Raw genomic sequence first — 26,494 nt, forward strand, 5'->3', positions numbered from 1 at the left:
GGGTGCCAAAAAATGTACACATTTTAAGAGATGTTATCTATATATTACTTTTTGAAGTTGAATTGAGTTAGAGTAGCAATGTGTAGTATGACATTTGCTCAGAAGATGGCGTTAATCAAATGAATGCTAGCATCATTCATTGTATTACAATTTTAATACAGTTTTCCTGTCTTAAAATGTGTATACATTTTTTTGGCACCTTCTGTGTGTGTGTGTGTGTGTGTGTGTGTGTGTACGCGCACACACACACACATACACACATGCACACACACACATATTGATTCCAATGAGTGAATGAACAAACACCGTTTTGTCATTCAACAAATATTTATTATTGGGTTTATTATCTGCTAGGCCATGTTTTAGACTATCTGCAAAGGAGGTTCAGGAAACCAATGCCTATTCTATAAACTTGACTCTGCTTGGTCTGAAAGGAAATTCTGTTGTATTAAAAAGGCAGCTAGTTCATTGATTACTGTGAAATTAAAACAAGAGGACAGAGAAGGACAAGGCTATTTTTATCATTCTACCTAAGGTATCGGGATACAACAAAGGCCCACAGAGCAGCAACACAGGCAAAGCCCCACATAACCAAGTTATCCTGTGGCATTACGGTAGGGGGTCTGTAATAGTCTGGATCAAGCCCTCTGGGTAGATATCTCTCCTGCCTTCTCCAGGCAGCTTGAGTTCCATTGAAGGTCCCAGATCCATGTGTAGCTTCGCGGTCTGCCCTCCCTGTGAACTGTAGATCTGTCCCCCTTGTGGCCTGACGACGACCTTGTGAGGCTTCTGAGGATGTCCCCTTTGTTGACCACTGGCCTGACTCCTTTGTGGCTTGTGAACATGTCTCCTTTGTCAACCACTGGCCTGTCCCTTGTGTGGCTTTTGAGGATGTCCCCTTTGTCAACGGTTGGCTTGTTCCTTGTGTGGCTAGTGAGGATGTCACATTTGTTGACTGTTGGCCTGACTCCTGTGTGGCTTGTGAGCATGTCTCCTTTGTCAACCACTGGCCTGTCCCTTGTGTCAACTGTTGGCTTGTCCCTTGTGTGGCTTGTGAGGATGTCACCTTTGTTGACCATTGGCCTGTCCCTTGTGTGGTTTGTGAGGATGTCACCTTTGTTGACTGTTGGCCTGTCCCTTGTGTGGCTTGTGAGGATGTCACCTTTGTTGACCGTTGGCCTGTCCCTTGTGTGGCTTGTGAGGATGTCACCTCTGTTGACCGTTGGCCTGTCCCTTGTGTGGTTTGTGAGGATGTCCCCTTTGTTGACTGTTGGCCTGTCCCTTGTGTGGCTTGTGAGGATGTCTCCTTTGTTGACCGTTGGCCTGTCCATTGTGTAGCTTGTGAGGATGTCCCCTTTGTTGACCGTTGGCCTGTCCCTTGTGTGGTTTGTGAGGATGTCACCTTTGTTGACCGTTGGCCTGTCCCTTGTGTGGCTTGTGAGGATGTCACCTTTGTTGACCGTTGGCCTGTCCCTTGTGTGGTTTGTGAGGATGTCACCTCTGTTGACCGTTGGCCTGTCCCTTGTGTGGCTTGTGAGGATGTCACCTTTGTTGACTGTTGGCCTGTCCATTGTGTGGCTTGTGAGGATGTCCCCTTTGTTGACCGTTGGTCTGTCCCTTGTGTGGCTTGTGAACATGCTTCCTGTGTTGACATTTGGCCTGCCCACCTTAGAACCTGAGAGTATTTCCTCCGGGGGACCTGTGGTCCTGTCCTTAGGGGGGATTGTGAATCTACCCACCCTGAAGGTAATGGGCCTACTGCTTGTGTGGGCTGTAGGTCTGTCCACCCTGGGGGAAGTGATCTTGCTACTTGGATTGGCTGTGACCCTGTTCCCTGCTGGTCTGCCCCTGGTGTGGGTTTTCGGCCTATCTCCCGTTTGGGCTGAGAAAATGCCGTAGTCACTTGGGTTCCAGCTGTGGCATAGCAGGGCCCTGACCTGTTATGCCCACAAGAATACTCCCTCCCCTGAGTCTCCTTTGCCTCAGCTGACAGTTTTCTGGTTTGGTTTTGGCTGAACATGTCACCAACATGAGGCGAGAGGCTCCCAATCTCCATGTAGGAGAGAGGGGATTTGGATGGTTCTGTCATGCAGTTTTGTAAGCGCTTTATACAGAGGCCCAGAATGCATGCCTCACAATTGCCCATGTCATGGGACCCTTCCAAAGGTATCTCCAAAATCACTGGCATCTCACGAAACTTCCTGCTGTTTTCATAGTATTTCTCCCGAATACGCCACACCAGGTTGTTCAAAATCCTCATGGTACTCTCTGGGGAGAACTCAGCCTTCTCAAATCGAGATCGGGAACACTTCCGGCACCTCTGGGCAAAGATTCGCATAAGCACCTGGCCCTGGGACTTCCGGGTCTCCAGGTGCATGTGACATAGGATCTGCACTTGGGCAGAAGCCCAATTTCGCTTGCATGAGGAACACCGGAAACTGCAAACAGAAGGAAGAAGCCCATTGTTCTCTCAGCTGATTGCTGACATGAGGGAAATTGTCCTGGCCTTGGTCTCTAAGATCCCTTTCAATTTGAGAAAGTTCATGTGATATTGATAAATTGACAAATAAAAATAACAAGGACTGCATTTCAAATAAAGCTTTTTCCTGTGACCCAGTGACTTCCGTCCATACATGGTTTCAAGTCTGCCTCTTTGCCAGTAAAACATCTCTAGATGTCTCAGAGGGAAAATCATTTCTGCTATCTGCCAGCAAAATTTGGTCCTCACAATGGTCACACAAAACTCTTAGAAGGTACAGTAATCCTTTATCTAGGATATGTGACCCCTAGTGGATACTTGAAATTGTGGATGGTACCAAACCCTATATATACTGTTTTTTCCTATACATATATACCTATGATAAAGTTTAATTTATAAATTAAGCACAGTAAGAAATTAACAACAGTAACTATAAAAAAATAGAGCAATTATAACAATACTCTTCAGTAATTTTTATATTTTTCAACCCAAACCTACTCCTGAATTTGTATAACCATCCTTTACTTGCAGGAAATGGCTTAATATCCCTCGATTCAGGGATCCTTTGCTGAAGTCTCCATTATAGGCTCAATGCTTTCTGGTGCAACACATCAACCAGAATATGTTTTCTGCTCTTGTCTTCCACCCACAAATTTAATGCCTTTTCCATCTTAACTTAGCACTTATCATGCACTGTGGTCATAAGTTTCACAGTTTGAGGTACAAAAGCAAAACTAGCACAGATTCCTTTTTCTTTCTTCACAATTCAATGGATAGAAGATTCATTCTTATGATAGATCTTAGCAACCTCAGCACACAAATGTCTTTTATTTCCTAGTTAAGTCAAGAACATTCACCTTTTCACGTAAAGGAAACACCTTACGGCTTCTCTTTGGCATACCCGAATTGCCAGCATCACTACTCTTATGCTTCCAGGCCATTAGGAAGTAAAATACGGGTTACTTGAACAAAAGCTCTGTGATACCATGACAGTCAATCTGACGTCCGAGAGGGCTACTAAGTGACTAGTGGGAAGGGAGGGTGTACAGTGTGGATAGGCGAGACAAAGGGATGAGTCATAACCAGGTGGGTTAGTGGGGCTGCGTGAGATTTCATCACGCTACTCAGAGTGGCACACAATTTAAAACTTATGAATTGTTTATTTCTGGAATTTTCCATTTAATATTTTTGGACCACAGATGAATGCAGATAACTAAAATCACAAAAAATGAAACCGCAGATAAGGGGGACTTACTATACTTGTTTTGAGGCAGGCACTGTAACTGGTACTTTACGGTGTTATACCATTTCATTTTTAAAGTCCCCCTCTGACATAGGCATCATTGAGCCTAATATCCAGATGAGAAAACTGAGTAACAAAAGGATATATAACTTCCTCAAGAACATACAAGGGAAGTAGAATCATGTCTCCAATTCCAGGCCTTTTGAAACCAACCTTGTTTATCTACCTGCTGTACCATATCACCCCTAATGAACAACATGGCTAGTTTTGCCCCTACAGAAACTGACTTAGGACCTGGGGCCATAATACGTGGGTAGGAACCCCAGTCCATAGTTTACATCAGGGGACCTTGAAAAAAGCACTTCCCTGCTCTAAGCCTCAATTTTTATAGCCATCAAATAAAATAGTCAAGGATTATGTTGTCATCATTAAGTGAGATAGTGTATGTGAAAGCACTTTGTAAACTACAAAATACTTTTCAAAAACCAGTTGACATTTTTCCAAAGGTGTGCTGGTAGGTGGCTTTTCCCATCTGAGAATGACTATCAGATCAATTTATCTGAACAGGAGAAGAAGCAACTCCTGTTTGGGGGAGTGCCTAAAGGAGCTCTGGCTGGTGCAGAGAGAGACACTTATGCAGCTCACTGGCTTACAAAGCAGAACAGAATGATGGCTACATGGCCTTGGGCCAGTGCCTTATAAACTGTTCTACAGAGCCCCAGAGCCTTCATTTAAATCATGGGTTCTGCCACTAAAATATTACATATAAATATATATTCTATGATATGTGGTATATACATATATGTTATTTATATAACAAATGTATTATAAATAAATACATTTGTGTGTGTGTGTGTATATATATATATATATGCTTTCTGTTATGGGAATGGAGAAGAAGGGACACTTGCTCTCCCTAGGAAGACCAGAGAATGCTTTGAGGAGGCAGTGACACTTGAGTTGGTCCTTGAAGAATGAATAAGGAGGGAGGAAGGAAAGGGCCCTGCCAAACAGGCAGAAATTATGGACAAGGGAATAGAAGTCTGCAAATGCATGACATTGTTAATAATCCATAAGGAATGGAGCAGAAGATACCTGAGGCAGGATAGGAGCAGGCAGGGAAGCAGGATAACAGGTGATGGAAAGTAGAGTGAAGTTTTCTGTATACCATACCAAAAGAAAAGACTTGTGCAGGTCAGCAATGCTCACCCCCCTGACGTGGGCAAGGAAGCTGGTTCCTGCAACTCTGAGGCTTGCTGGGGGTTAAAGAAGGAGATGGCCAGAAAAGGAGGGGCACCATTTTGGGACTCCTGGAGCTACGTTTTAGATTTTCTTTCTTGCAGCATCGTTCCCTCCTAGTATCCCCAGGCCTTCCGTAAAGTAATATTCAAAGTGATTGCATAGCATTCATCAGTTCTTGGGCTTTAAAGGAAGGCTCCAGTCACAGGCTAATACTGAACAAGCTAGCAGGGTCGCTGCAGCCTGGGGAAGCCAGTCAGGACCCACAGGCGACATAGCAAAAGACGTTAGCTAGATAGAAGCAGTCTGGAACAAATTAGGGGGTGAGGGAATAGGAGGACAGATTCATGAAACATAAAGCATTCCATGGGGATTTCCAGAAATATTTAGGGAGGAAATCTAATAAGAGAAGAAACTTCCTGCTGTTAAGAAAAATAGAGGCTTGGAGTTTTATTTAGATCCTAAAGAACAACACTGTAACCACACACACAAAAAAGCTGGGGGAGGGGGGTGGAACCTCCATACATTTATTCTTTTAACAAGCTCTCAAAGGAATCAATCAATGCTAAGCTGAGCCTCTTTGCCCAGGAAGGCCTATCCTAGGCAAACTCTCACCTACCTGCCAAATGCTTTTTGCTGGTATTGCTTCCACCCTTGGGCCACACAGTCTGGCTGAAGATTCTTATCCAACTTCAGGGACCATCTGGCCCGGGGTTTCACCTGCTGCATCAGTTCTTGAAATGTCTGCTCCCATGTCCCAACATCCACAACCGTTTTCTCCTGCAGATGGGAGTCCATGTTTAGTGAGTTGCCGTTAGTTTCGTTTCATGCCTGCAAGAGAAAAAAACAGTTTCAGTTTCTATGCCTAGACACATACTAGCTCTTTCTTTAAACTTCCGTTTTAGACTGAGTACACAAACAAGTCTTCCAAATGCTAGTAACCATTTGTGAATAGGTGGTGCTAAGATATGTCTGAGTACAGAGCTTTGTTCTAGATTTTGGGACCACCTATAAGTTAGTTTTTGTTTCATTATTCTCCTATTTTCACACCTAGAAAAGCACAATGCTCAGCACTAGGGCCAGTGCCATTGACTAAGAAACAATTTCTTTTCCCATAGGTGCTCACACCCTGGTGCAGACACAGGACATGTGAACAACACTCAGCTCATGATGAATCTTTACCTTAATTCCCTGAGGGAGGTTATTACTGATATTTTGCAGGTGGGCATCCCAGAGAGCTCGGTAACCTTGCTCAAAGGCATCCAGCTAGTAAACAGCATAGATGAGATTTGAACTCTGACTTGTGTGACTCCAAAATCTGCGATGTCTCCACCCACCTCCCTCCCTGAGAAGCTTAAAATAGTGTCTCACAGTAGAGGCTGGCACTCTGGAGCTAGTGTTAGAGGAAACATCTTGAAATCCTGACCTCGTGGTTTGGTCTAGTGAGATCTTCTGGGTCCTGGGGCAGGACACTAGGCTAAATGAAAGGATTATTTAACTCTGCCGTTGGCTATATAAATTATCTTGGGGGCAGTATACAAGCAGGTGTGGGAGCCATATTTTGGTGGAAGGATAGAGAAAATTTCCATTGATGGGGTGAAGGATTGGGACTAGATGACCTTTAAAGTAACTTCTAACTCACAGTCTGAGATTCTAATAAGTAGGCTCTGTCCCTCTGGAGTTTAAATTCAAATGGAGGAAATAAGACAAGCAGGACACTTATGTACTTAGAAGCTCCACTAGTTACTGGGTCCCCAATAGCATCAGTCTGTCTTTTCAGGCTTTCAAGATTTCAGCATGCTCTATTTGGGGGGCAGAAACACCCTCCCCTTCTTCCCTCCCTCCCAGGATAGTCTGTTCTATACAAACGCTGTTTTTATAACTTGACACATGGAGGGCACCTATCTCTACACAGACAATATAGGAAACTCTTGTCTACACAGACAATTAGAGGAACTTGGAATTGGACCCACAGAATATTAGAACTGGAAAGCCCAGTTCCAATCAACTGTTCTCATTTGGAATCAACTGTTCTCATTTTCTCTGATTATTATACATGAGAAAACTGAGACCCAGAGGAAAGTTCTCATGCCCAAACCAAGGTCACACAGCAAATTAATGCCAATACTGGATCAGAACCCAAACATCCCATGTCCCTTCTCTGAGCTCTGGTCTCCTGACCCAATCATAGACAGGCCCTTTCCCCCATCTTTTCTTCTACTTTCTGCTTGGTCTAAGAACACAGGTCCATACTTTTTATCCTTTATCTTCAGAGCATTGCCATATACCCTATCTCCTGACTCCTCAAATGGTCTTTTTTCCCCAAAATGTTGTCTTGACTGGACCATTGCACTCCCTGCCCCTCTGCCTTCTCTTTGTGTGTTTCCTTTAACACACACAACTGCTCCAGGCCAGCCTGTTTCAATAGACAGAGGAGGGGGTAGCCTAAAGGTATGATTTGAGATTTGAGAGCTGGAGAAAGCCCATTACCTTCTCCACCACCACAAAGAAAAAGAAGAAAGAGAAGGAGATTACACCCTTTTAAAATCCCATGGATCTACTGTAAGTCACTTGTTTCTTTGTGCCACAGCATTGTGACTCCAGGATAATGGATTCATGAAACTCAGTATTTGGAAGAGATCTTAGATATCATCTTATGACCCCTGTTCCCATGTCACTGAGAACCAAGGTGTGGAAGTGACTTACCCAAATCAAAAAATGTGATGATAATGACTTCTAGGCTTTCATCCACGGTTGGTGCCTTATCATAGATTAGTTAAAGAGTTCCTCAAAGACAGTAGAAATTGAGGCAGGATTCCCCAAAGCAACAAAGCACAGATCAATTCTGAAAAAGGGGGGCATGGGGAAATTTAGATTCTCAGCAGTTCAGAGCTGGAAGGGATCTACAGGATCATCTAATCCTGGGATGGCAAATGATGTTTCTCCCTAGTTCTTGCCCAAGACAGACCTTACTAATCAATGCTTGTACCTTTTGCTCTGAGTCTGGGTATAACTTTACCCTTTCATCACAGTGTTCTGGGTAGCTACGACCAACTGACTGGTAGAGGAAACTTTTTTGCCATTCCTGCAATCGTCCAACTCCCTTATTTTTACAAGTTGCAGAAACCAGAGCCAAGATAGATTTGCAATAACTAGAGCTAAAGTCCAGTTTCATAATCTTAGGTGTGACCCATTTTTAGAATATCACATGACCTTCACAAACAAGTCTAGCATAAAGCTTAACAGAAAAAGATGTGTTCTTCTTGGGGATACTGTAGGCTTGGGAATACAGGAAGGTAGGCATGAATGATAAGGACTCAGGGCGTGAGACTGAAAGGAGAGGTGGAAGCTCTGTCTGTAGTCATCATCCACTTGATAATTTATTTCTGTAGTTATGAGAGCTTGGGGGTGGTAGGGGATGAAGGAACTTGGTTTGATTAAAGGAGAGAAACAAGACATGTATTTAAACATCTCTTCAACTAGTTAGCATAAGCTGTGGAGGTAGATGGAGAACAGATACAGAAAATGTTAAGGTGGTTGATCTGGGGAATAATAAGGCTGGATGATCCCTAATCTAAGTCCATTTCTCCTGCTTCAAGACTTCAGAGTAGGAAAAAATGAATTCTGGACTAGGAGTCCCTGCTGTGTTAGTGATACCAGATTTATCTTCACCTCCCAGACCCTGAGATGATCTAATAAATGGCAGAGCCGAGACTCAAATTTCTGATGCCACCCTACGCCCCATGAAATAATGGGCGTGTCTAAAGAAAGAATGGGTTGCTAATGGCAGGAGGCACAGGGAGCTATTTTGGGGAATGTGAGTAGGGATCTCCATGCCGCTCCTCCAAGGATTGTGCTATCTGAGCTGGGTTCCCTGAGCACAGCCTAGGAAGGCCCACTGCCCCAGTTAGGCCCGCTTCTCAGCATAAGGTCGGCCTGGAGGGGAAGGGAGGTGTTGAGATCACATGTTCTGGAATGTAATGGAAGGGGCTAGTTCTACCCCTCAGGACTGTCCCTATACTGCACAGTATGAGAAATCACAACTACTTACAACAGGACACCAGCAGAGTTAAGGGAAAGTAGAATTAGACAGTTTTCTTTGAAGGATCAAAGAACACATGTCTTGGATACCCATAATCTGCTAGCCCTTATTCTCAGGCAAAGCACAGTCTAGCAGAAAAGACAGATACGTAAAGGAGCATCTACCTTTATTTCCCCACATGTCACTTTTTTCTCAGCTTATCCTTTTAGTTACGAGCATAGATCTGGAGCCAGCCTATCCTGGTTGAACTTTAGTTATACCACTTACCACCTTGGTGGCCTTGGGCAAGTCCTTTAACTTATGTGTGCCTCAATTTCTCCATCTAAAAAGTGGGGCTAATAATACTACCCATCTCACAGGGCTGTTGTGAGGATTGAATGAGTCTAAAAATAGTTATTGGCACTTAGTAAGCAAATAGAAGCGTTTGCTATTTTGTTATTGGTGTTGCTATGTTGTATGTTTCTTTGTAATTTACCATAAAATTGTTTTAAAACACACTGGATATACAGCAAAATAAAATTATAAATAGATATTTTTTAAAATTACAGCACAAGCTGGAAAAAAAAAACTACAAATGAGCATATGTATAAGGACTCAAAGAGTAGAACAGTCACTGAAGAATACAGACTGAGCAGCGATATACATTCCTATCACACCTTTGTTATCTAACCCCCAACCCTACTTTATGCACTTCCCTGGGAGAGGTCAGCTCTCCCCGAGGACACAAGTATAACCTCTGTTTTGATAGCCAACTACCCTGTAAGAAGTGAGACGGAGTGTGAAGCCCAGAGCCAGCTGCTGCTCAGACCTAGGCTTGGCCTGCTGAGAACACCATTCCAGAGTGCAAAGATAGCGTGAAAAGGACAATACAATAAACCTCTTAGAAAGAACCAGAAGAAATGTGTAAAATCAAAAGAACTAAAACAAAACCTCACAAATTTTCAAAGCGGCAATTTGTTGCACAGTTTCCGTGAAAACCTGCTACGCTTCAGGCTTCACACAGTCTATCTGGGATGCTGGGGTTTGCTTCCATAGAAAACCGTTTGGATAGTTTTGGGGTAGAAAGACATTCTGTGAGTTGAAAGAAAGCTGAGCCCCAGAAAGGAGGGTGACCAGGGCCCAGCCCATCATAGCCACTGGCAAATGAGAGCTTCTGAGACCCATTCTTAACAGCTACTGCCTCCTCGACATCACAGGTAGAATGAAAACTGGAGTCAGAACTCTCCAGGCTCTGTTCCAAGGCTGCGGTGAAGATGTGTTAAGGCAGTGTCTTGAACCACCCCCACCAGCAGGCTAACACTATACCTTTAATTGGTTTTTCTCCCATCCTTGACTCACTTTACCTAATCCCTTGCTCCTGCCCCCAGGGATTACCTCTCACAACAATTACCTGCACCAAGTTCTTGTGTTGGGCTGTGCTTTTGGAAGGACCCCAACCAAGACAAAGAGCAACTTAATTTTTCTTCATCTCCTTCCCATGTATAAAGCACCGTCACTCCCATCCTCACAACAAGAACTGAACAAACTGAAAATCAACAACTCTTCTTAGATCCATCAGAGAATTGGGGTCACAGGGCGAACTGCTACCCTGGAAACTGGGGAGACAGACGGTAGATACAGAGAATTACAGCTTCTCAGAGCTAAATGGCAGGAACAGAAGCCGCCACTGGAACCAGTTCTGGTAAGAAAAAGCTGAACTATCGTTGACCCATTGCTGGAGGCTCAGTAAGGCAAAGCTTGAGAACTGAAAAATCCCGGGGGACGGGTGTACAGTCTTAAGGGAGTTCTCACGCTTTCGTGAGCTTTACCTGTAGGAGCGCCACCAGGGTTTCACTGTGAAGGTGGGGAAAAATCTTCCTGCGCTTCTGGCCAGAGGAGGAAGAAAATAGCCATGTTTTAAAAATACCCAGAACTCTCTGTTCTTAACACGGACTGCCCTCAAGGACAACTAATTTTTTTTTTAATTAAATTTATTGGGGTGACAATTGTTAGTAAAGTTACATAAATTTCAGGTGTACAATTCTGTAATACATCATCTATATGTCACATGGTGTGTTCACCACCCAGAGTCAGTTCTCCTTCCATCACCATATATTTGATCCCCGTTACCCTCATCTCCCACCCCCCCCTTACCCTCTGGTAACCACTAAACTATTGTCTGTGTCTATGAGTTTTTGTTTCTCATTTGTTTGTCTTGTTCTTTTGTTGTTTTTCGTTCGTATACCACATATCAGTGAAATCGTATGGTCTCTGCTTTTTCTGTCTGACTTATTTTGCTTAGCATTATAATCTCAAGATCCATCCATGTTGTCACAAGTGGAAGGACAACTATTTCATTGGGGCATAACACACTTGGGTATTACAAAAGTGTAACTGACCTAGAGGATGGGAAATGCCCGATGCCAGCCACTTCTAGCCTTCACTGTGGGGCATTGGGAACGACCCCACTCCTTCCCATGTGTGCCTTCGTTTCTACTTGGTAATGAGAACAAAGCCCACCACGCTTACAGAGATGAGAGAAGAGACCAGGGCCGATGCTCAAGAGGGCAGGGCCACCCCTGTGCTCTTCTCTGGAACAGGAGCCAGGTGCCACCTGGGTTAGACGAATTATCTATTCATCTCATGATATATGAGGGAGGAATAAGGAATTCAAACCGCCATCAAGATTTCTCAACATACAACTAGAATCATTGAACCACAAAGCCATGGGAGAGATGTTAAAGGTTCTCTAAGTTCCATTCCTGACTTGCTTTCTTTGTATTGCTTGACATTTGAATTACAAGTAAAGAATTCAGATACTTTTCCTAGCGTGACTCAGGGAGAAAAGCAATGGACTTTAAATTAGAAGAAAAGGGTATATGTTCCACCACCAACCCTTAAGCTCTTTGAAACTTAATGTCCTCATCTATAAAGTAGAAATAAGAATACCATCCCATTGGATTTAATGATAAATGTACCAATATGATATAGATATAACCCATAACTACAAAACGTCAAACAGTATCATTTCATAGAAGAAAGAATATGTAAAGTCTTGAAATACTGGTAGTCGCATTTGAATGGAATAAAGCATTTAAATTCAATATTTAAAGAGTAAAGGAGAGATAAGTCCACACATATGGAAAGGAAAGAGATATTTAAGACCAAGAACCTAGAAAGTATCTGTGCCTGTGGGTTGTAAAGAAGAAAAGCAGAAGATAAAATGAATAACTAAATTTTAGAGAACTTTATCTCTTAGACTGTACCTTTATCCCCATAGCTATGTTGTCCCTACACTAACCCACTGGCTTGTTACGCTTAACAAAGAATGTTTCAGAGTAGAGGCATCTAATAGAGCTTTGTAAAACATAGATGCCCAGTCCCACCTCTGGAAATTCTCATTTAACAGGTCTGGGCTGGGGAAAGCACGTAGTTTTTAAAAGCTCTGTTGGGACAGGGCCAGGAGAGCAGTAGAGCGAGGCTCTCGGCCTCACGTGGAAAAGCACTGGCTCGGCTGGTAGCCCATGCACTCGCAGACCGCCTGGACGCCCATCGCCCCCGTATGTAACCAGAGGGCTGTAAGCCATTTTTGTTCTGTATGCTATATAACTGTCGTGGCTGCTCCAGCGAGCGCAGACACTGCTTCTTGTGTCTCAACCGGCCGCCTCGAGAATATAACTGTGGTATGAATGCTTTACCTATGGCTGCATCGTCTTTCTTTAGCCTCACGGAATCCAAGAAACTGCCGGGAGTAGAACTCCTGTGTTACAGGTCCGAGACTGATACTGAAATACACTTCTGCATAAAAACCACTATCAATTAAAAATCTGAGGCTCAGGAATCTTGAGCAATGGACTGAGATCTAACATATGAGTGGCCGAGATAGGAGGTGAAACCAAATGATTTACGTCCCACTTGTGTGCTTTCTTCCCCTGTGTGATTCTGGAAGGCAAGGTCAGCCTTCATTAGTCTAGTCATTATGGCTGAGGTGACCTGGCACCAGAAAGGAGCTTGTTTTCTGGTGGATGGAGTCCAGGAGACAGCCGCAGTCGTAATGTACGAATCTAATTAACAGCAGGGCCCACTGACGTCCAGGGAGGAGAGCTACGAGAAATAGAGATAGGTCACTCAGGGTCGTTGCAATGTGAACCTGGGGAGATGCAGTGCAGCCTGCTGACAGGCGCACCAAGCACAGGAACTTGGCTTTGGACCTGTGTGGCTTCAGTCTGGCCCTGAGAGTGCAGCGCGCGTCTTGGTGAGATCCCCGTAACCTCTCCTGATGTCAGTAAGAATTTGAAACCTGTGCAAAGAGCGACCAAGACCCCAGGCCAGTAGCAAGAAACAAGCAGGCTCAAAGCCACAGGCCCATCTAGGGGTGGTCTGCTTAGTGTTTTAAAGGCCTTTTGACCATGACCTCCAGTTAGCTGTTTTGCAAAGACTCAGAATTGACCCCCACGGATAGTTCAAGAAATTCAGGCTGCAGTAGTTTCACAATCTAACCTAGCATCTCCCCCTGAAGTTATTGATTTCTCCTGAGTCCCTTCTGACAGGTCATTTTCACAGCCTGTTTCATGTACCTCTCTGTGGGGCCCTCTTCATTTTCATCCACGAGATCAAAGATTAGGTTTTCTATTCTTGTTGAGAATAAAGAGGTTAATTCTATCTCTCTCCCTGCCAACTCTTCAGAGATTATTTTTTCATCTTATTTTTTAAAATCCAGGTTCATTATAACCCTGTTTCAATGAGGAGGGGCTTGGCCGACCCTGTGAGCACCTTTAATTGTTAGAGATCAGTCACATGTGTCAGGTCTGCAGCGAGATCAGTGAGGGCTCCTGCTGCACAAAACCTGTTGTGCACACGACATGCTCCAAAGATGGAGAGGCTGGGAGATTACAGGTGATGAATGCTGCTCGAGGCGTCAGCGCTATTGCAGTATTTTCTCTCCTTGCTCTTCCCTTCTACATCCAAGATTTATAATGCTCTGTCGTGTCCAATTTCAGTTGCAGCCCGATGGATGTCATGAGGCTGTAAACACTCTGAGGTTTTACTTTTTGTGTGTGTTTTCTCCCACTCTATTCTTGTTATAATCCATGTCACCCAAAAGCAGATTAATTTTTGGATTCAAATTTTATTTCTTATTAAGCTCCTGAGGTTTGGGAAACAAATATTCTGAGTGCTAATATGTGGAACTGAGCTGGAAAATTATTCTAGCACAGATACTTAGGGAGAAGAAAGTGAGATACTGTCCCAGGGGATTTGATAAATATAAAGAGGAGCAGATTCAGGGTCAGAGGATTTGGACTTGACTCCAGGCTGTGCCACTAGCCAATGGCCATGTTCTGGATGAGTTGCTTGGCCTTATCTTGTGGTAAGAGGTGGTCAGAGGTTTACCACCTCTTGGCCTCAGCTTCCCTTTCTGCATAATAAAGCATTGGACTAGAGGGTTTCTGAGTTCAGTTCTGGCATTCTGCAGATGGATCCGAGCTCTGGATCTACATGAAGGGATGCAAAGAAGTCCTCCTGTATCCCGTTAGCGCTGTTGACAGCACCCCTGTTGTCTCAGGTGTGCAGAAGAGCAGTGAACTTCAGTGCAAGCCCACATGCTGGCAGGGCTTGCTTTTTCCCTCACAGAAAACTAGGTAGTTAAAGCTGAGGAAGAGATCTAGAATGAACCTTCTGGAAGAGGAGGAAAATAGTCTATATAAGCCTGTGCCTGAGAAGAAGGAACAGCGGTGAAGTAAATGGGACTACTTACTGTGAGAAAGGGAAGATGCACTAGACAGATGCATCTGGAATTACCGAAGCCCTTTCGTATTCAAAAATATGCAAGGTTATCCCTGATCATTCCAAAGGGCTGAACTACGTGCAGGAGAGAGAAGCCACAAGCAAAGCATCTTATTCGACATAAGGGATAACTGAACAAAACTGTCATTCCAAGACGAATAAAGATAGTGTGGGTGCCGCACCCAACCAGCTCCCTCTCTCTAGCAGCATCCTGGGAATTTTGGTGTCACATCAAAAGGGCCAGATTAAAAACTAAAGACCTGGATTGAAATGCAATCTCTTCCAAGAGTAGGTTACACTGACTTGGCGGGGTGACCCCACGATGAGGATATTAAATAGTTCTGCACCAAAGGTAGGTTGGAGGACATGACTTTAAGGACTGTTATGAGGTAGTTCCCATTCTTAACCCCATTTCGCAGATGTAAGCACAAAGATGAAATAATTTGTTTACTCTCACACAGCCGCTACGCAGCCAAGCCAGGATTTAAAATCAAGGGCTCTCGCTCTAGAATGTTAGTCTGCTGCTCCTCTTACTTTTCTGTGCCTTTCCACATCCTGCTCTTTGTGGCTAGAAGGCTCCTTCATCACTTCTTCACCCTGGCAACTCCTATCTACCCCATAAGTCTTAGCTCGATGTCTTTTTCTCTAACAAATGAGCTTCTCATGTTCCCCACACCTGGATTTGTTGTCCGTCCTGTGTGCTCCCCTAGTAGCTGGTATTTCTCCTTCTAAAACACTTTCACACTTATAAATGTATTGACTTTGTTATCACTCTTTATGACTTAAGCTCTTTGAGAGCAGGAACATTCTCTAGCTGGTATACCATTGTGCAGAGTTTAAATGGAAAAATTCAAGGCTGGAAAAATCTATCCAGTCAAGTTATTTTCACTTGCAAGGGTAGGGAGGGAAGATATTCTTATCAAGTAGGAACTCAGTACATATATCTGCACTTCTCAGAAACCTTATTAAAATTTTGCCCTGAAAGATGAATAAAATAAAAACCCTAGGACGGAAATGTCTTTAGTGCTTCAATATTCAATTTTGCTGTTAGCATCTGACAAATAATGTTTACCATATTTATGATGGTTTATATTCTTACTATTTTGCATAGAGTTTTAATCAGTAATATGTAACTTCCACAAGGCAAGGAGTTTTGCCCATTTGGTCACTCCTATATCCAGTGATTAGAAAAGTGTTTAGTACATAGTTGGTGTGCAAGAAATATTTGTTAGAAGAATGAGTTAATTAACCAAAAATAGATCAAGGCCAATAATTTTAGCCCACATGGTTATTTTGTTTTAATAGTTAATGTTCTGATTTTCATTCATGGACTTCCTAATACTGAACTATCCTTGCATTAACTCTTCGAATTGACTGTATATTATTCATTGAATATATAGCTGCATTTGGTTTACTAAGATTTTTATAATCTTACATTAAGTGTTGTTGTTTTGTATTTTGTGTTTGTTCTGTGTGAATGTTTGTCTTTTGCTTTTGCTTATCCAGAATAAATTCTCCTTTCTCTTAGTAAGAGGCTCAATTTTTTTTTTAATTTTTAAATTTTATTTATTATTACTATTATTTTATTTTTTTTTTTTTAAATTACCACTTTCTCACTCTCAGCCCATGAGGTTCAGGTCAGGCTAACTCTACCCCTGCTCCAGCAGTGGACCCATAATTCACTCCTGGCCACGATGAATGATTCAGTGATTGGCATGGGAACCAAGCCAGACCAACGAGACCCTGTCTCAGGACTTGAGCTGCAGTTGTCAGTGGAGAGAGGCTCTTATTCTGCTGGAGTTCTAAGCTGATAGAACATCAGTTTATACCTGCTGGTGAACACCTTGCGATGGCCAGGTGAGAGTGTGTCTGGGAATGGAACCAGCACAAAGGGAGGCTTTAAATACTTGTTTCCAGCATACCAAAGGACATACTCTCATATATTTTTGTAACATATACCAATAAGTTTCCTTTTTTCCTTAAGTCAGTTGACAAAATTAATGTAACATTCCTAAATTAGAAGTGTGTGTGTGTGTGTGTGTGTGTGTGTGTGTGTGTGTGTAAAATGCTTTCTTTATCAAGTTTGGTGTCAGGTCTACGCTAGCCTCAGAAAAAGATTTGGGAATTTTTAAATTTTGTTTATATTGTGGAATATGTTGGAAAGCTAATTACTCACACTTTCTCCACTCATATTCAGAACACATTGAAAAATAGGCACTGAAGCTAGGAGCAAATGAAAATGCAGTCTACTCTTTATTACTAGCAAAGCTGGACTGAAGAACATGGTGAGCTCTGCAGACAAAATGGGTCCTCTGAACTGAACTTTCCAGTCACTGGCAGGGACTGCAACAAAGGCTTCTTCCTGATGCTCATTAAGCCTACATATGCAAGGTGGGGAGGGCCAGAGAGCCCTATCTCAAGTCAATTTTGGTCATTTCAGCTTTCCTAAAGAATTATGTATTCCACTTAGATTCTTCATACATTTCTGTTTCCTAATTTTTATTTTCTCCCTTTATTCAAAGCCTAAATTTCTACCATTTAGTGTCTTTCTCTACTGTTCTGCATTATCACTCAGGTAACATATGAAGTATCCATATATGTTGGAGTTGGCCTTTGTCTTCTACATTTTAGTCCATTGATTTATATTCTGTGCTAACATCATACTGTTTTAATAACTGTAACCTGATAATTAATCTTCATATCCTGTATAGTATGTCTTCCGGCCTTGGTTTCTTCTTCGAAAGTATTTTGGTTATGCTTGACTCTTTGTATCTCCATACATATTTTATATTCAGCTAATCAAATTCCCAAAATATAATCTTTTGGGGATTTTGTTTGGAATTGCCTTGAATTTTTAGATCAATTTGGAAAAAAAATTCATATTTATGATACTGAGTCTTCCAGTCTATAAACATATTATATCTTTCTATTTAGTTTGATCTTCCTTAATGTCTCTCAACAATATTTTATGATTGTCTGCAGGGAGGCCTTACACATCTTTTGTTAGATTTGATCCTAGATATTTGATATTTTTTATGTTCTTACAAATGGCATATTTTTAGAAGTTTATGTTTTAACTGCTTGTCGCAGGTATTCATGAATACATTTGATTTTTGTGTAATGGTTTTGTATATCGAAAATGTACTAAATTTTTAAATTAATTCTAATGCTTTATCTGTAAGTTTACTTAGATTTTCTGCATACACCAATATATATCCATGATAATGACATTATTATTCTTTCCTTTTAAGCCTTTTAGTCCATTGGTTAAACTTTTTTTTTTTTTTGTCTTGCTTTACTGCACTATCTAAAACCTCCAAAATAATAGTGAATGTAGATGTAGAAATCAGGTATTTTGCACTGCAATTTCTCTGAGAGAGAAGTTTACAACATCTCATCATTAAGTATGAATTTGCTGAAAGGTTTATATAGCTGGCTTCCAGGCTTGCTATGAATTTTTATAATGAGTAGGTGATGAATTTTATCAAATGATTTTCTTTATCTATTCCTATGATTATATTATGTTTTGCTCTTCTATTCACGTGGCAAATTAATTGATAGTTTTTTCTGTTGTTAAATGAAACGTGAATTTCTGTAATGAACTCAATTGAATGTGAGGCATTATCCTTTTAATGTATTGCTAAAATGCATTTATTACTATTTTGTTTAGGACTTTGCATGTACGAATATATCTGTAAGTGAAACTAACCTGTAATATTCCTTTTTTAAATCATCCTTATCAGGTTTTGGTATCCATAACATGTTGACTTTAAAAAACAAATTGGAAAGTGCTCCCTCTTTTTATTACCTGGTCCATTTTGTGTAAGATTAGCAATTTTTTTCTTTTTTAAATATTCAGTAGAATTACTCATTGAACCATTTTGAACTTGATTTTTTTATTTTGTGTTTTCCATTCATATGACTTCTTATTTACTCTTTTTTCCTTTCCTTACTAATATCTGATATAACTGTCTTTTTAATTCCATCATTTCACTCTTGATATTTTGTTTTAGCTCTGCTATGCATTTATCTTTTACTAATGGTTAGTTTTAAACCTTTAACAAATTGACTTAAACCTATCCAAATACAAATTTTAAAAGTTAGATACTAACTTTTATTTCCTAAAGGAGAGACTGTAGGAGAGACTTTTATTTCCTAGAGGAGAGACTGTGTCCCCCACTCCATGCTCCTTTTGCTTGTTAACATGATTGAAATTTTTATTCTGAGTTGTTACAATATTTATTTCAGTATCCCTCTTCTATTTTAAGAAATTTAGTTTATATTTAAAAATAAAATTTACTGGATTCATTGGAAATCGGTATTTTTCTTGTATGTTTCATCTTCCCCAATCTGATTTCCTTTTCCTGATTAAATTTTAACTTAAAAGGCATATTTCTTTAAGTCCTTTGTAAGATATTCATGGGTACATACCTTTTGAGTCTTTGACGTCCTTGGTTGGAAAACCAAAGGAATCAGTCCTTTCCCATTGATATTCTTTGAATGTTTCCCAATATCTTGTAGCTTCCAGTGTTTCAGATAAAAACTCTGATGTCAAAATCATTCTCTTCCCCTTGTAAGTAACTTATTCTCTCTTTTGAGAAACTTGTACAATGTGCTTTTTATTCCTGGAAATTAAAATTCCACCAGAAAATGTTTGTTTTTATTACTTTCTAAAATAATGTATATAATTCTGTGCTTTTAATCCCAAAATATTGATCTTTAATCAGCTACAGGAAAAATTGTGAAATGTTTCATTGTTTCTCCATTCTTTCCTTTTTCTCCTCTGGAGATGCTTGTCTTGGCCAATTATATATCCTAAGTCTATTCTCCATTTCTCTTTTAGTTTCACCAATAATTTTCATTGATTTGCTTTTTTTGTGTTCTATATTCTGTAGTATATTTTTAAGTCTATCTTTTAGACCTATAATTTAGTTTTCAGTCCTTTTATATTGTTTCACTCCTATAGATTATTTTAATTTCAGAAGTTGTTTTTAAATTATTTTTCCTAATTTCTGAGTTCTTTCTTATTATCAGCTTCCTTTTTGTAATATCTTCTTGAATCTCATTGAAAATTTGTACCAGAGAGTTCTCTTTCTTGCTCTCTCTTTTCTCCTTTCTATTTAAACAAGCTTCACCCTATTTTTACTTGTCAGTGTTATAGTTCTCCCTTTAGGTTTCTCCTTCTCTCAAATTTTCCATGTTTATTTCTTCTCCTTCTTTCTTCCTCTTCCTCTTTCTGTATTTTCATTCTTATGAACACAGGCTTAGACCTGCCAGCACCATCAGCCAGTGTAAGTGCCCTCACCACTACTAAGGCTGGGCTTTGGGGGACTTCCAGGCTTTGGTCCCTTTCCAGGTAGATCAACAGCAACCGATAGACAGTCTAGGGTTATTGAATGGAGGAAAGGGGGAGGCCATTAGGTTCATGAACTTGTGCGGGTACCTGAGAGGGAAAAGGGGGCTCTGGAAAAGAGCGGTGCCTTTCAGCAGGACTGGGCCACACAAAATAGCTGATGCCAGTAGGACCCAGCGCCTACTGGGGTTGTGAACTACACACTAATGGCCAGCCGGCTTCTCCCAGGCTTTGCTCCTTACTCTTTGAGAGGCAAGCCATCGCCCACTGCAAGCAGATCTCCGGAAGTTGCCCGAATCATCTCCACATGGAAACTGCGGCTGCAGTCAGGCAGGTGGGACCTCTTCCAGGCCGCCTTTCTTCCCTGGACTTTGGCCACATGGTTAAACTATCTCCAAGAGTAAGTACTGAGATAGGGAGTGAGTTCAAAACATATAGTTAGAGCATTTCACTTTCCCTCTGCATTTTCAAAAAATATACTATGTTATTTAAAAAGTGATGGTAAAAATAACTGTTATTTTTTAAAAGGGAACTTACAGCCTAGTGGAAAGCACCTCACATGTGGAGTCAGAGACTGCGCACAAGAGTCATAGCTTAGAGCAATCCAGGCCTATGTTCCCCATCGGTGAAGAAGGGGTGATGGAGGGGACCAGGGCCTCTTCCCAACAACCTTGTGAAAACCAAACATGATGAATGTGAAAATGCTTTCTTGGAAGTAAATCACCATGAGAATGCAAGCCGATGTTACTATTAATATCAATACGAATTCGAGTTATAATAAAAAAGAAATGGGCTGCCTCATGTAGCAACAGAACTCCCTGTCACTGGAAGTTGCACAGTTCTCGCTCAGAGCTGTTTGGGGAGATGAAAGCATCGGATGTTAGAATCATTAATCTCTGAGTCCCTTTTCAATTTTCTAGAAGTCTGTGATTCATCCAGCACTTAGAAGTGTCATAGGCGTGGGAACCACAATTTCCCTGAAGTTAAAACTAAACTCCATGAATTTAAATCCAGTAGGAGAACATTTATTTTCTAAATTGGGGTAAAGTGTGGCCCTGGTATGTGGCTAATGCACCCAGCCTTCTCTTTCACTAATAACAAGGAAACAAGTTACAGTGGGAATTCGCTAATAAAATAATAGCTGCAGCCCACTGTCATCATCCTGGTAGGCTGAGGGAGAGATGGATCCCAGACTTAATTAGCAACGTTTGACAAAGTCTCTCTCATGCCCTGGGTCCCGAGCTCACTTGCTCCTGCTTCCTCCTGGGCTCAAAACTCCAAGTCTCCCGTCTGTGCCTAGATGTGGTATAAATAAATGAGTTCATAGGCTACAAATTATCGAGAAAAACCATCCACCCATGCTGAAATGAAACCTGAGCAAAAATTGCATTTCTGTCAGTTTTCATATCCAATATATTTTTGAAAACTAATGAGCCTTTCTAGACTTCCACTGGAAACTGACCTTAGAGCCCCATCTTCATGAAACCAAAGTACCAGAATGCAAAATGAAAAGGGGACTCAATCGGGCTTTTGAGGCTTTGCTGGATTTACTTGATTCATTAATTCAACCAACACTTACCAAAAATCCGTCATGTGCTGAGGCTCTCGGCTCAGCACCTGGACGGTACCCAGAAAAGAACTGGTGACATGTTCTGTCCCTAAGATATTTGTGGTAATAAGTACCAACAAACTATAACAAAGTAGAAAAATAACAACGATAAGTAGAAGTAGGAGGTTCAGTGAAGGGGTGAGTGGGATATGGCAAGGTTATTTCTTACCAAGAGAATCGGGGAACTTTCTGGCCACTCAGTATTTGAGTTCAATCTTAAGGAATGGGAAACATACAGATGTGCCAAGATGAAAGCGAGTGAAGGCCCAGAGGCAGAGATATTCCTGGGACAGGAGCTAATACACAGCATTCGTCAAATGCTTACAGCATGCTAGATGGTGTGCAAAATTCTTTAAAGAAATTATTTCATTTGATTGAGAAAACCGAGGCACAGAGAGGTTGAGTAACTTTTTTGGAGTCACATGGCTTGGAAGTCATTGAATTGATAAAATGTCTGGTGGTGGTTCTAGGAGGATGTGTAAAATCCCCTAGTGCTCGATTAAGAGGCATTGGATGCAAAGCTTAGAAGACCAATGTGTCCACTTCTTGAGATATTCTCTATAGATCTTCAATTGTTGAACAATTATTCTGTATATTAAAATGGTTTGATAGCTTCTAGTCCTATCTCCCAAAGCCAAATAGAAGGAGACTCTTCTCCCTTTCCTCATGATGGTTCTTAGGATGCTTGCCCAACTCAGTCAGATCCTTTTCCTGCCCCATCTTCCTGTTTTCCTCATCATGGAGCAGCATGGATAGATGGTGTGCATGAGTGTGTCTGCACACATGCACGTGTGCATACATGTTAGGATGTGTAACGGAGGGAGAGGAGGAGAGAATTACAGTAGTTCTGAATTATTGGAATAGGAAAACCATGTGAAAGAGGGGGTTGAAAAACAGACAGGCCATACTGCACAAGGCTTTACAAGCTGAACTACAATGGTTGGGCTTTAGAGAGGACAGTACCGCAGCCTGATTGGCCGTTTAGAAAGACTTTTCTGCCCATATTGTAGAGGAGACATTTGTAACACCAGGACAGGAAGGCCCATTAAGAACAAAGTGTATGAGTCCAAATGAAAAAGGATGAGGCCTGAACAAATCAGAAGGCGCAAAGATGGAGAGACAAAGACACGTCCAAGAAATGTTCAGGAGAGAACTGACAACTCGGTGACTTACGTACACTTGGAGGTGAAGAGAAGATCAGGGATGGTGCCAAGGGGCAATGGGACAGTCAGCAGGTGCAATGTCTCCAAAAGGCTGCCACTGCCAGAGATTTTCATTCCATGGCTACGAAGCCCTCCCGATGGACTCTCTACAGAGAGAGAAATGATACATTAACTGCAGGAGTTGGCAAGGAATGAGAAATCAGAAACACTAATTACAGGCCAAGATAATTAACCAGCAGGTCTGGGATCAGCTGCATGTAACTTCAGCTCATCTGCTCCTGAAAGTGGCCAAGGGAGGATACGAGGGGAAGATTATGGGCAGGACATTTTGCAAATGCTAAGGGAGCAGCTGAGCTCAGACCTCGGTGACACTTGAATTTGATGTGCTTGGCACTTTGGCTCCAGTTTCTGGAGCCCTTGGGGTACAAAATGCACTGTAACCAGCCGGCCAGTTGTCCAAACGTCACTTATGCCTCTAGGCCACTAATTACTGGGCACCCCTTTAGCCTTATGGCTACACTCCATTAGGGGCTTGTTGGTGACATGCACAGGAAATGGATTGGTGGCCATTAGACTGTCCAGGTTGAGAAAGGTCAGGACTTACCTCCTGGGAGAAAAGCCTAAACCCTGGTTTTATAGTCTGATGCTTGAAGCAGGAGAAATATCTCAGAACTAGGAAAGAAGAATATGTTCTTGTCCCAACACATACATATGGCCTTGAGCAGACAATTCGTTGCACTTCACACAACCTCCGTTTGCTTATCTGCTACCTGAGGTATAAATGATCCCAAGACCAGATGATGTCAAAGGCATGGGAGTATGCATTTAAGAAGGTATTGCTATTGCTGTTGGTGTTAACTGCTAACCTGAACATACAGGCACATTGGACTGGGAATGAAGAAACCAAGGTTTTAGTCCTATTTCTTCTAGTATGTTTATGACTTTGGGCAAGTCACTTCTTCTTTCTGGGCTTATTTCTTCATCTGAAAACTGAAGGGATAGGTCTAGATCAGTGATTCTTAACAGAAATGTACACTAGAATTGCTTGTGGATCTTCTTAAAAATGCAGAGGCCCACACTCCACCCCAGATAATATGCTAAAGTCGATCCGGGTATTAGAGTCTCATGCTCACTGAGAACCATTGGACTGGACAGTCAGGCCCCGCCTGCCTCCTACCTCTGCATACCTGCTCCCCCCATGCTTGGAACTATTTGACCGCCAGGCTCAAGGTAAGCCTGCCCACAGCCTCCAGCACTGATCCTGTCCTCAGGCCAAAGCTCTGGAGCTGAGCACTTCGTCTCCTGGTGCTAAACTGGCTCTGACCTCCTGTTTTAGTCTGGCCATTGAGCGTTGGCTAGCCATCAAGATGTGGTCTCACCTTGTCCTCCGGAGGAGCTGCATTGCTGGGCTTGTCCAGCCCTGATTGGCAGGGCATTGTCTTGTTTTTCTCGGAGTCTAGAGTCCCATCCCTGAACTCCAGGGTAATGGGGGGAGACATGCTACTGGCTCCAAGATTGCCTTGCTTTGGACCACCTGCTGGGCTAATCCAAATAAAACCTGCTGTTGGACCCCTCTTTTGATCATGCCACATGGCTCTGTCTGCCTCACAGACAATCCCACTCCCATCCAAGATTCACGTTGGACAGGTGTTGGGGCTTCCTTCCCAGCACTGCACATGGCCTGTTGCTCACCCAAGAAGGTGGCGTTTTCTGCCTACGGCCTATGGCTTTATTCCTTCCTCACTCCAACATGATTCCTACTGTGTTCAGCCATAGCCAAGGTCATTCTGACAAGTTCTGCCCCATCCTGCACTCTCAGTGGTTTCTAAAACCCCTCCCAGCTGAGAAGTCAGAATGAGGCTGGTTGCTTTGGACCTCAGGAAAAGCACTCGGCCTCTCTGGGCCTCACTCAGTTTGCTCCCTGTGAGAGCCTCATCCCTGACTCGAATGCTCCTCCCCATCTATTAACTGAACTAGACCTACTTGTCCTCAGGCCTCAGGTCTTAGACACTGCTTCATAAAGCAGATTTCCTTAGAATGATCCCCCGCTATTATGGGCTCTGATACCAACCTGTACTTTTCCCACGCAGCTCCTTAAACTCATGTAGTTCATTGTTCATTATCAGCTTAAAGTCTCTCTTCCCTGCTAGATCCTAAGTTCCATGACAGCAGGAACTGCCTTGTTCAGCAATATTAAATCCCCCATGCCTGGAACATACTAGATGTGAAACGTGTCTGATGACCAACAGATGAGATGCTGGATGTACCCAGCCCATAGCAGAAGCTCAGGGAATATTATTTCCTCCTCTCCACTCCTAGAGAACACCACTGAGCCCATCCCAGGATGTGAGCCCCCATTACAGGAGCGCACCAAGGAAGAGCTGAGCTAGTTCTTGAGGTCCATGTTGGCCTTCCTCCTGGATCCTGTGCAATCTATAACCCTAACAGGAGCCACGAGCAACCAGAAGTCTGATAAAAATGATGTCCATATCAGCCGATAGCAACTCTGAAATTCTCAACATTAAAAGAATCCCATCTAAGGATTTTTTTTAAAGTACCAATGCCTAAACCCAGCCCACAGAGATTTTGTTTTAATTCATCTGGCATGTGGCCTGGGCTTTGATATTGCTCAATAATTCCCCCGGGTAATCTCAATATGCAGCTATGGATGAAAACGATTGATCTGGTCCAATTACCATTTTTCAGATATGAAGATGAAGTACAGGAGGTTGAGTAATTAGCCCAAGAACCCACAGTAGCAATGGTAGACGAGACGGTTGATTTTAGAAGAACTAACTTTCCACCCACAGCTTTTCCCACTGCACCAAGAAACAAATTGAAATTCCCTTCATCGATTGCAGAGGCGGCTTTCCTGGCATGAGACTAGGCTGGGGGCACAGAGCTTGTTTTTCCTACCCTAGAAAATCTGTTATTAAAAGCTTGTTTATGCAGAAAGGATATAATTAAAAGTGAATGAGTATAATTCCTTTCTCGCAATGAATATTAATTAAAAGTAAACACAGCATCAATATTCATTTAGAGAAAGATGGAAGCTAAAAAGCAGACTGCTCATACCAGGGTTGTCAATCACATCAGAAAAAATAACAGGATTACGGGACCCCGATAGCAAAATGTTGCTCTATTTCCCTCAAATCCTCTTGGATATAGAAATTAGCCAAAATGCAAATCTGCTACCAGGTTGGGCTCCATGACTGTGTATGTCCGTGTGGGCACAGCCCTCAGAAAATTTTAAGCTGGAAAGACTCTTCTTAACACGAGGACAGAAGGCTAGAGGGGCAACTGGCCTTTTCAGCCCTCCTGGAGAGTGAGGGGCAAACAGACCCAGGACCAGCCATGTTGTTCTGGGCCAATTCATTCATTCATCTGATAAATATTTATTAATCATTAGGCACTGTGCTAGGCACAGGTGAATACAGAGACTGGTAATTTGTTTTCTAGTTCCTTCTGGTCTAGCAAGAGGAACTAGCACATTCGAATTGTAATTATAGCACACCGCCAACTCAGAGGGAGGAAAACAATAGTATGGGGTCACAGAGGCAGGTGAACTCAACTCTGAATGGGGAGACCAAGAGCACCTCACAG

At 42.3% G+C, this 26,494-nt stretch overlaps 1 protein-coding gene across 4 annotated transcripts in view; it reads right to left on the reverse strand.

Moving 5' to 3' along the window:
* Window positions 1-321: 321 nt before the first annotated feature.
* RTP4 (receptor transporter protein 4) overlaps window positions 322-26,494 on the reverse strand; it is a 49,733-nt gene continuing 23,560 nt past the window's right edge. The window contains exons 2-5 of one of the 4 annotated variants that reach the window (XM_033090677.1): window positions 22,906-23,037; window positions 19,198-19,391; window positions 5,581-5,792; window positions 322-2,438 (exon numbers count right to left, since the gene is read on the reverse strand). In XM_033090677.1, the coding sequence (XP_032946568.1) occupies window positions 527-2,438; window positions 5,581-5,759 (2,091 nt within the window). In that variant the 5' untranslated portion in view covers window positions 5,760-5,792; window positions 19,198-19,391; window positions 22,906-23,037 and the 3' untranslated portion in view covers window positions 322-526. Of the gene's footprint in view, window positions 2,439-5,580; window positions 5,793-6,143; window positions 6,161-19,197; window positions 19,392-22,901; window positions 23,038-26,494 lie in introns of those variants that run through there. The other 3 variants (XM_033090687.1, XM_033090695.1, XM_033090703.1) reach the window with 3 other exon arrangements.

The sequence above is a fragment of the Rhinolophus ferrumequinum genome, chromosome 2 (genome assembly GCF_004115265.2).
Source record: "Rhinolophus ferrumequinum isolate MPI-CBG mRhiFer1 chromosome 2, mRhiFer1_v1.p, whole genome shotgun sequence".
Lineage (NCBI taxonomy): Eukaryota > Metazoa > Chordata > Mammalia > Chiroptera > Rhinolophidae > Rhinolophus > Rhinolophus ferrumequinum.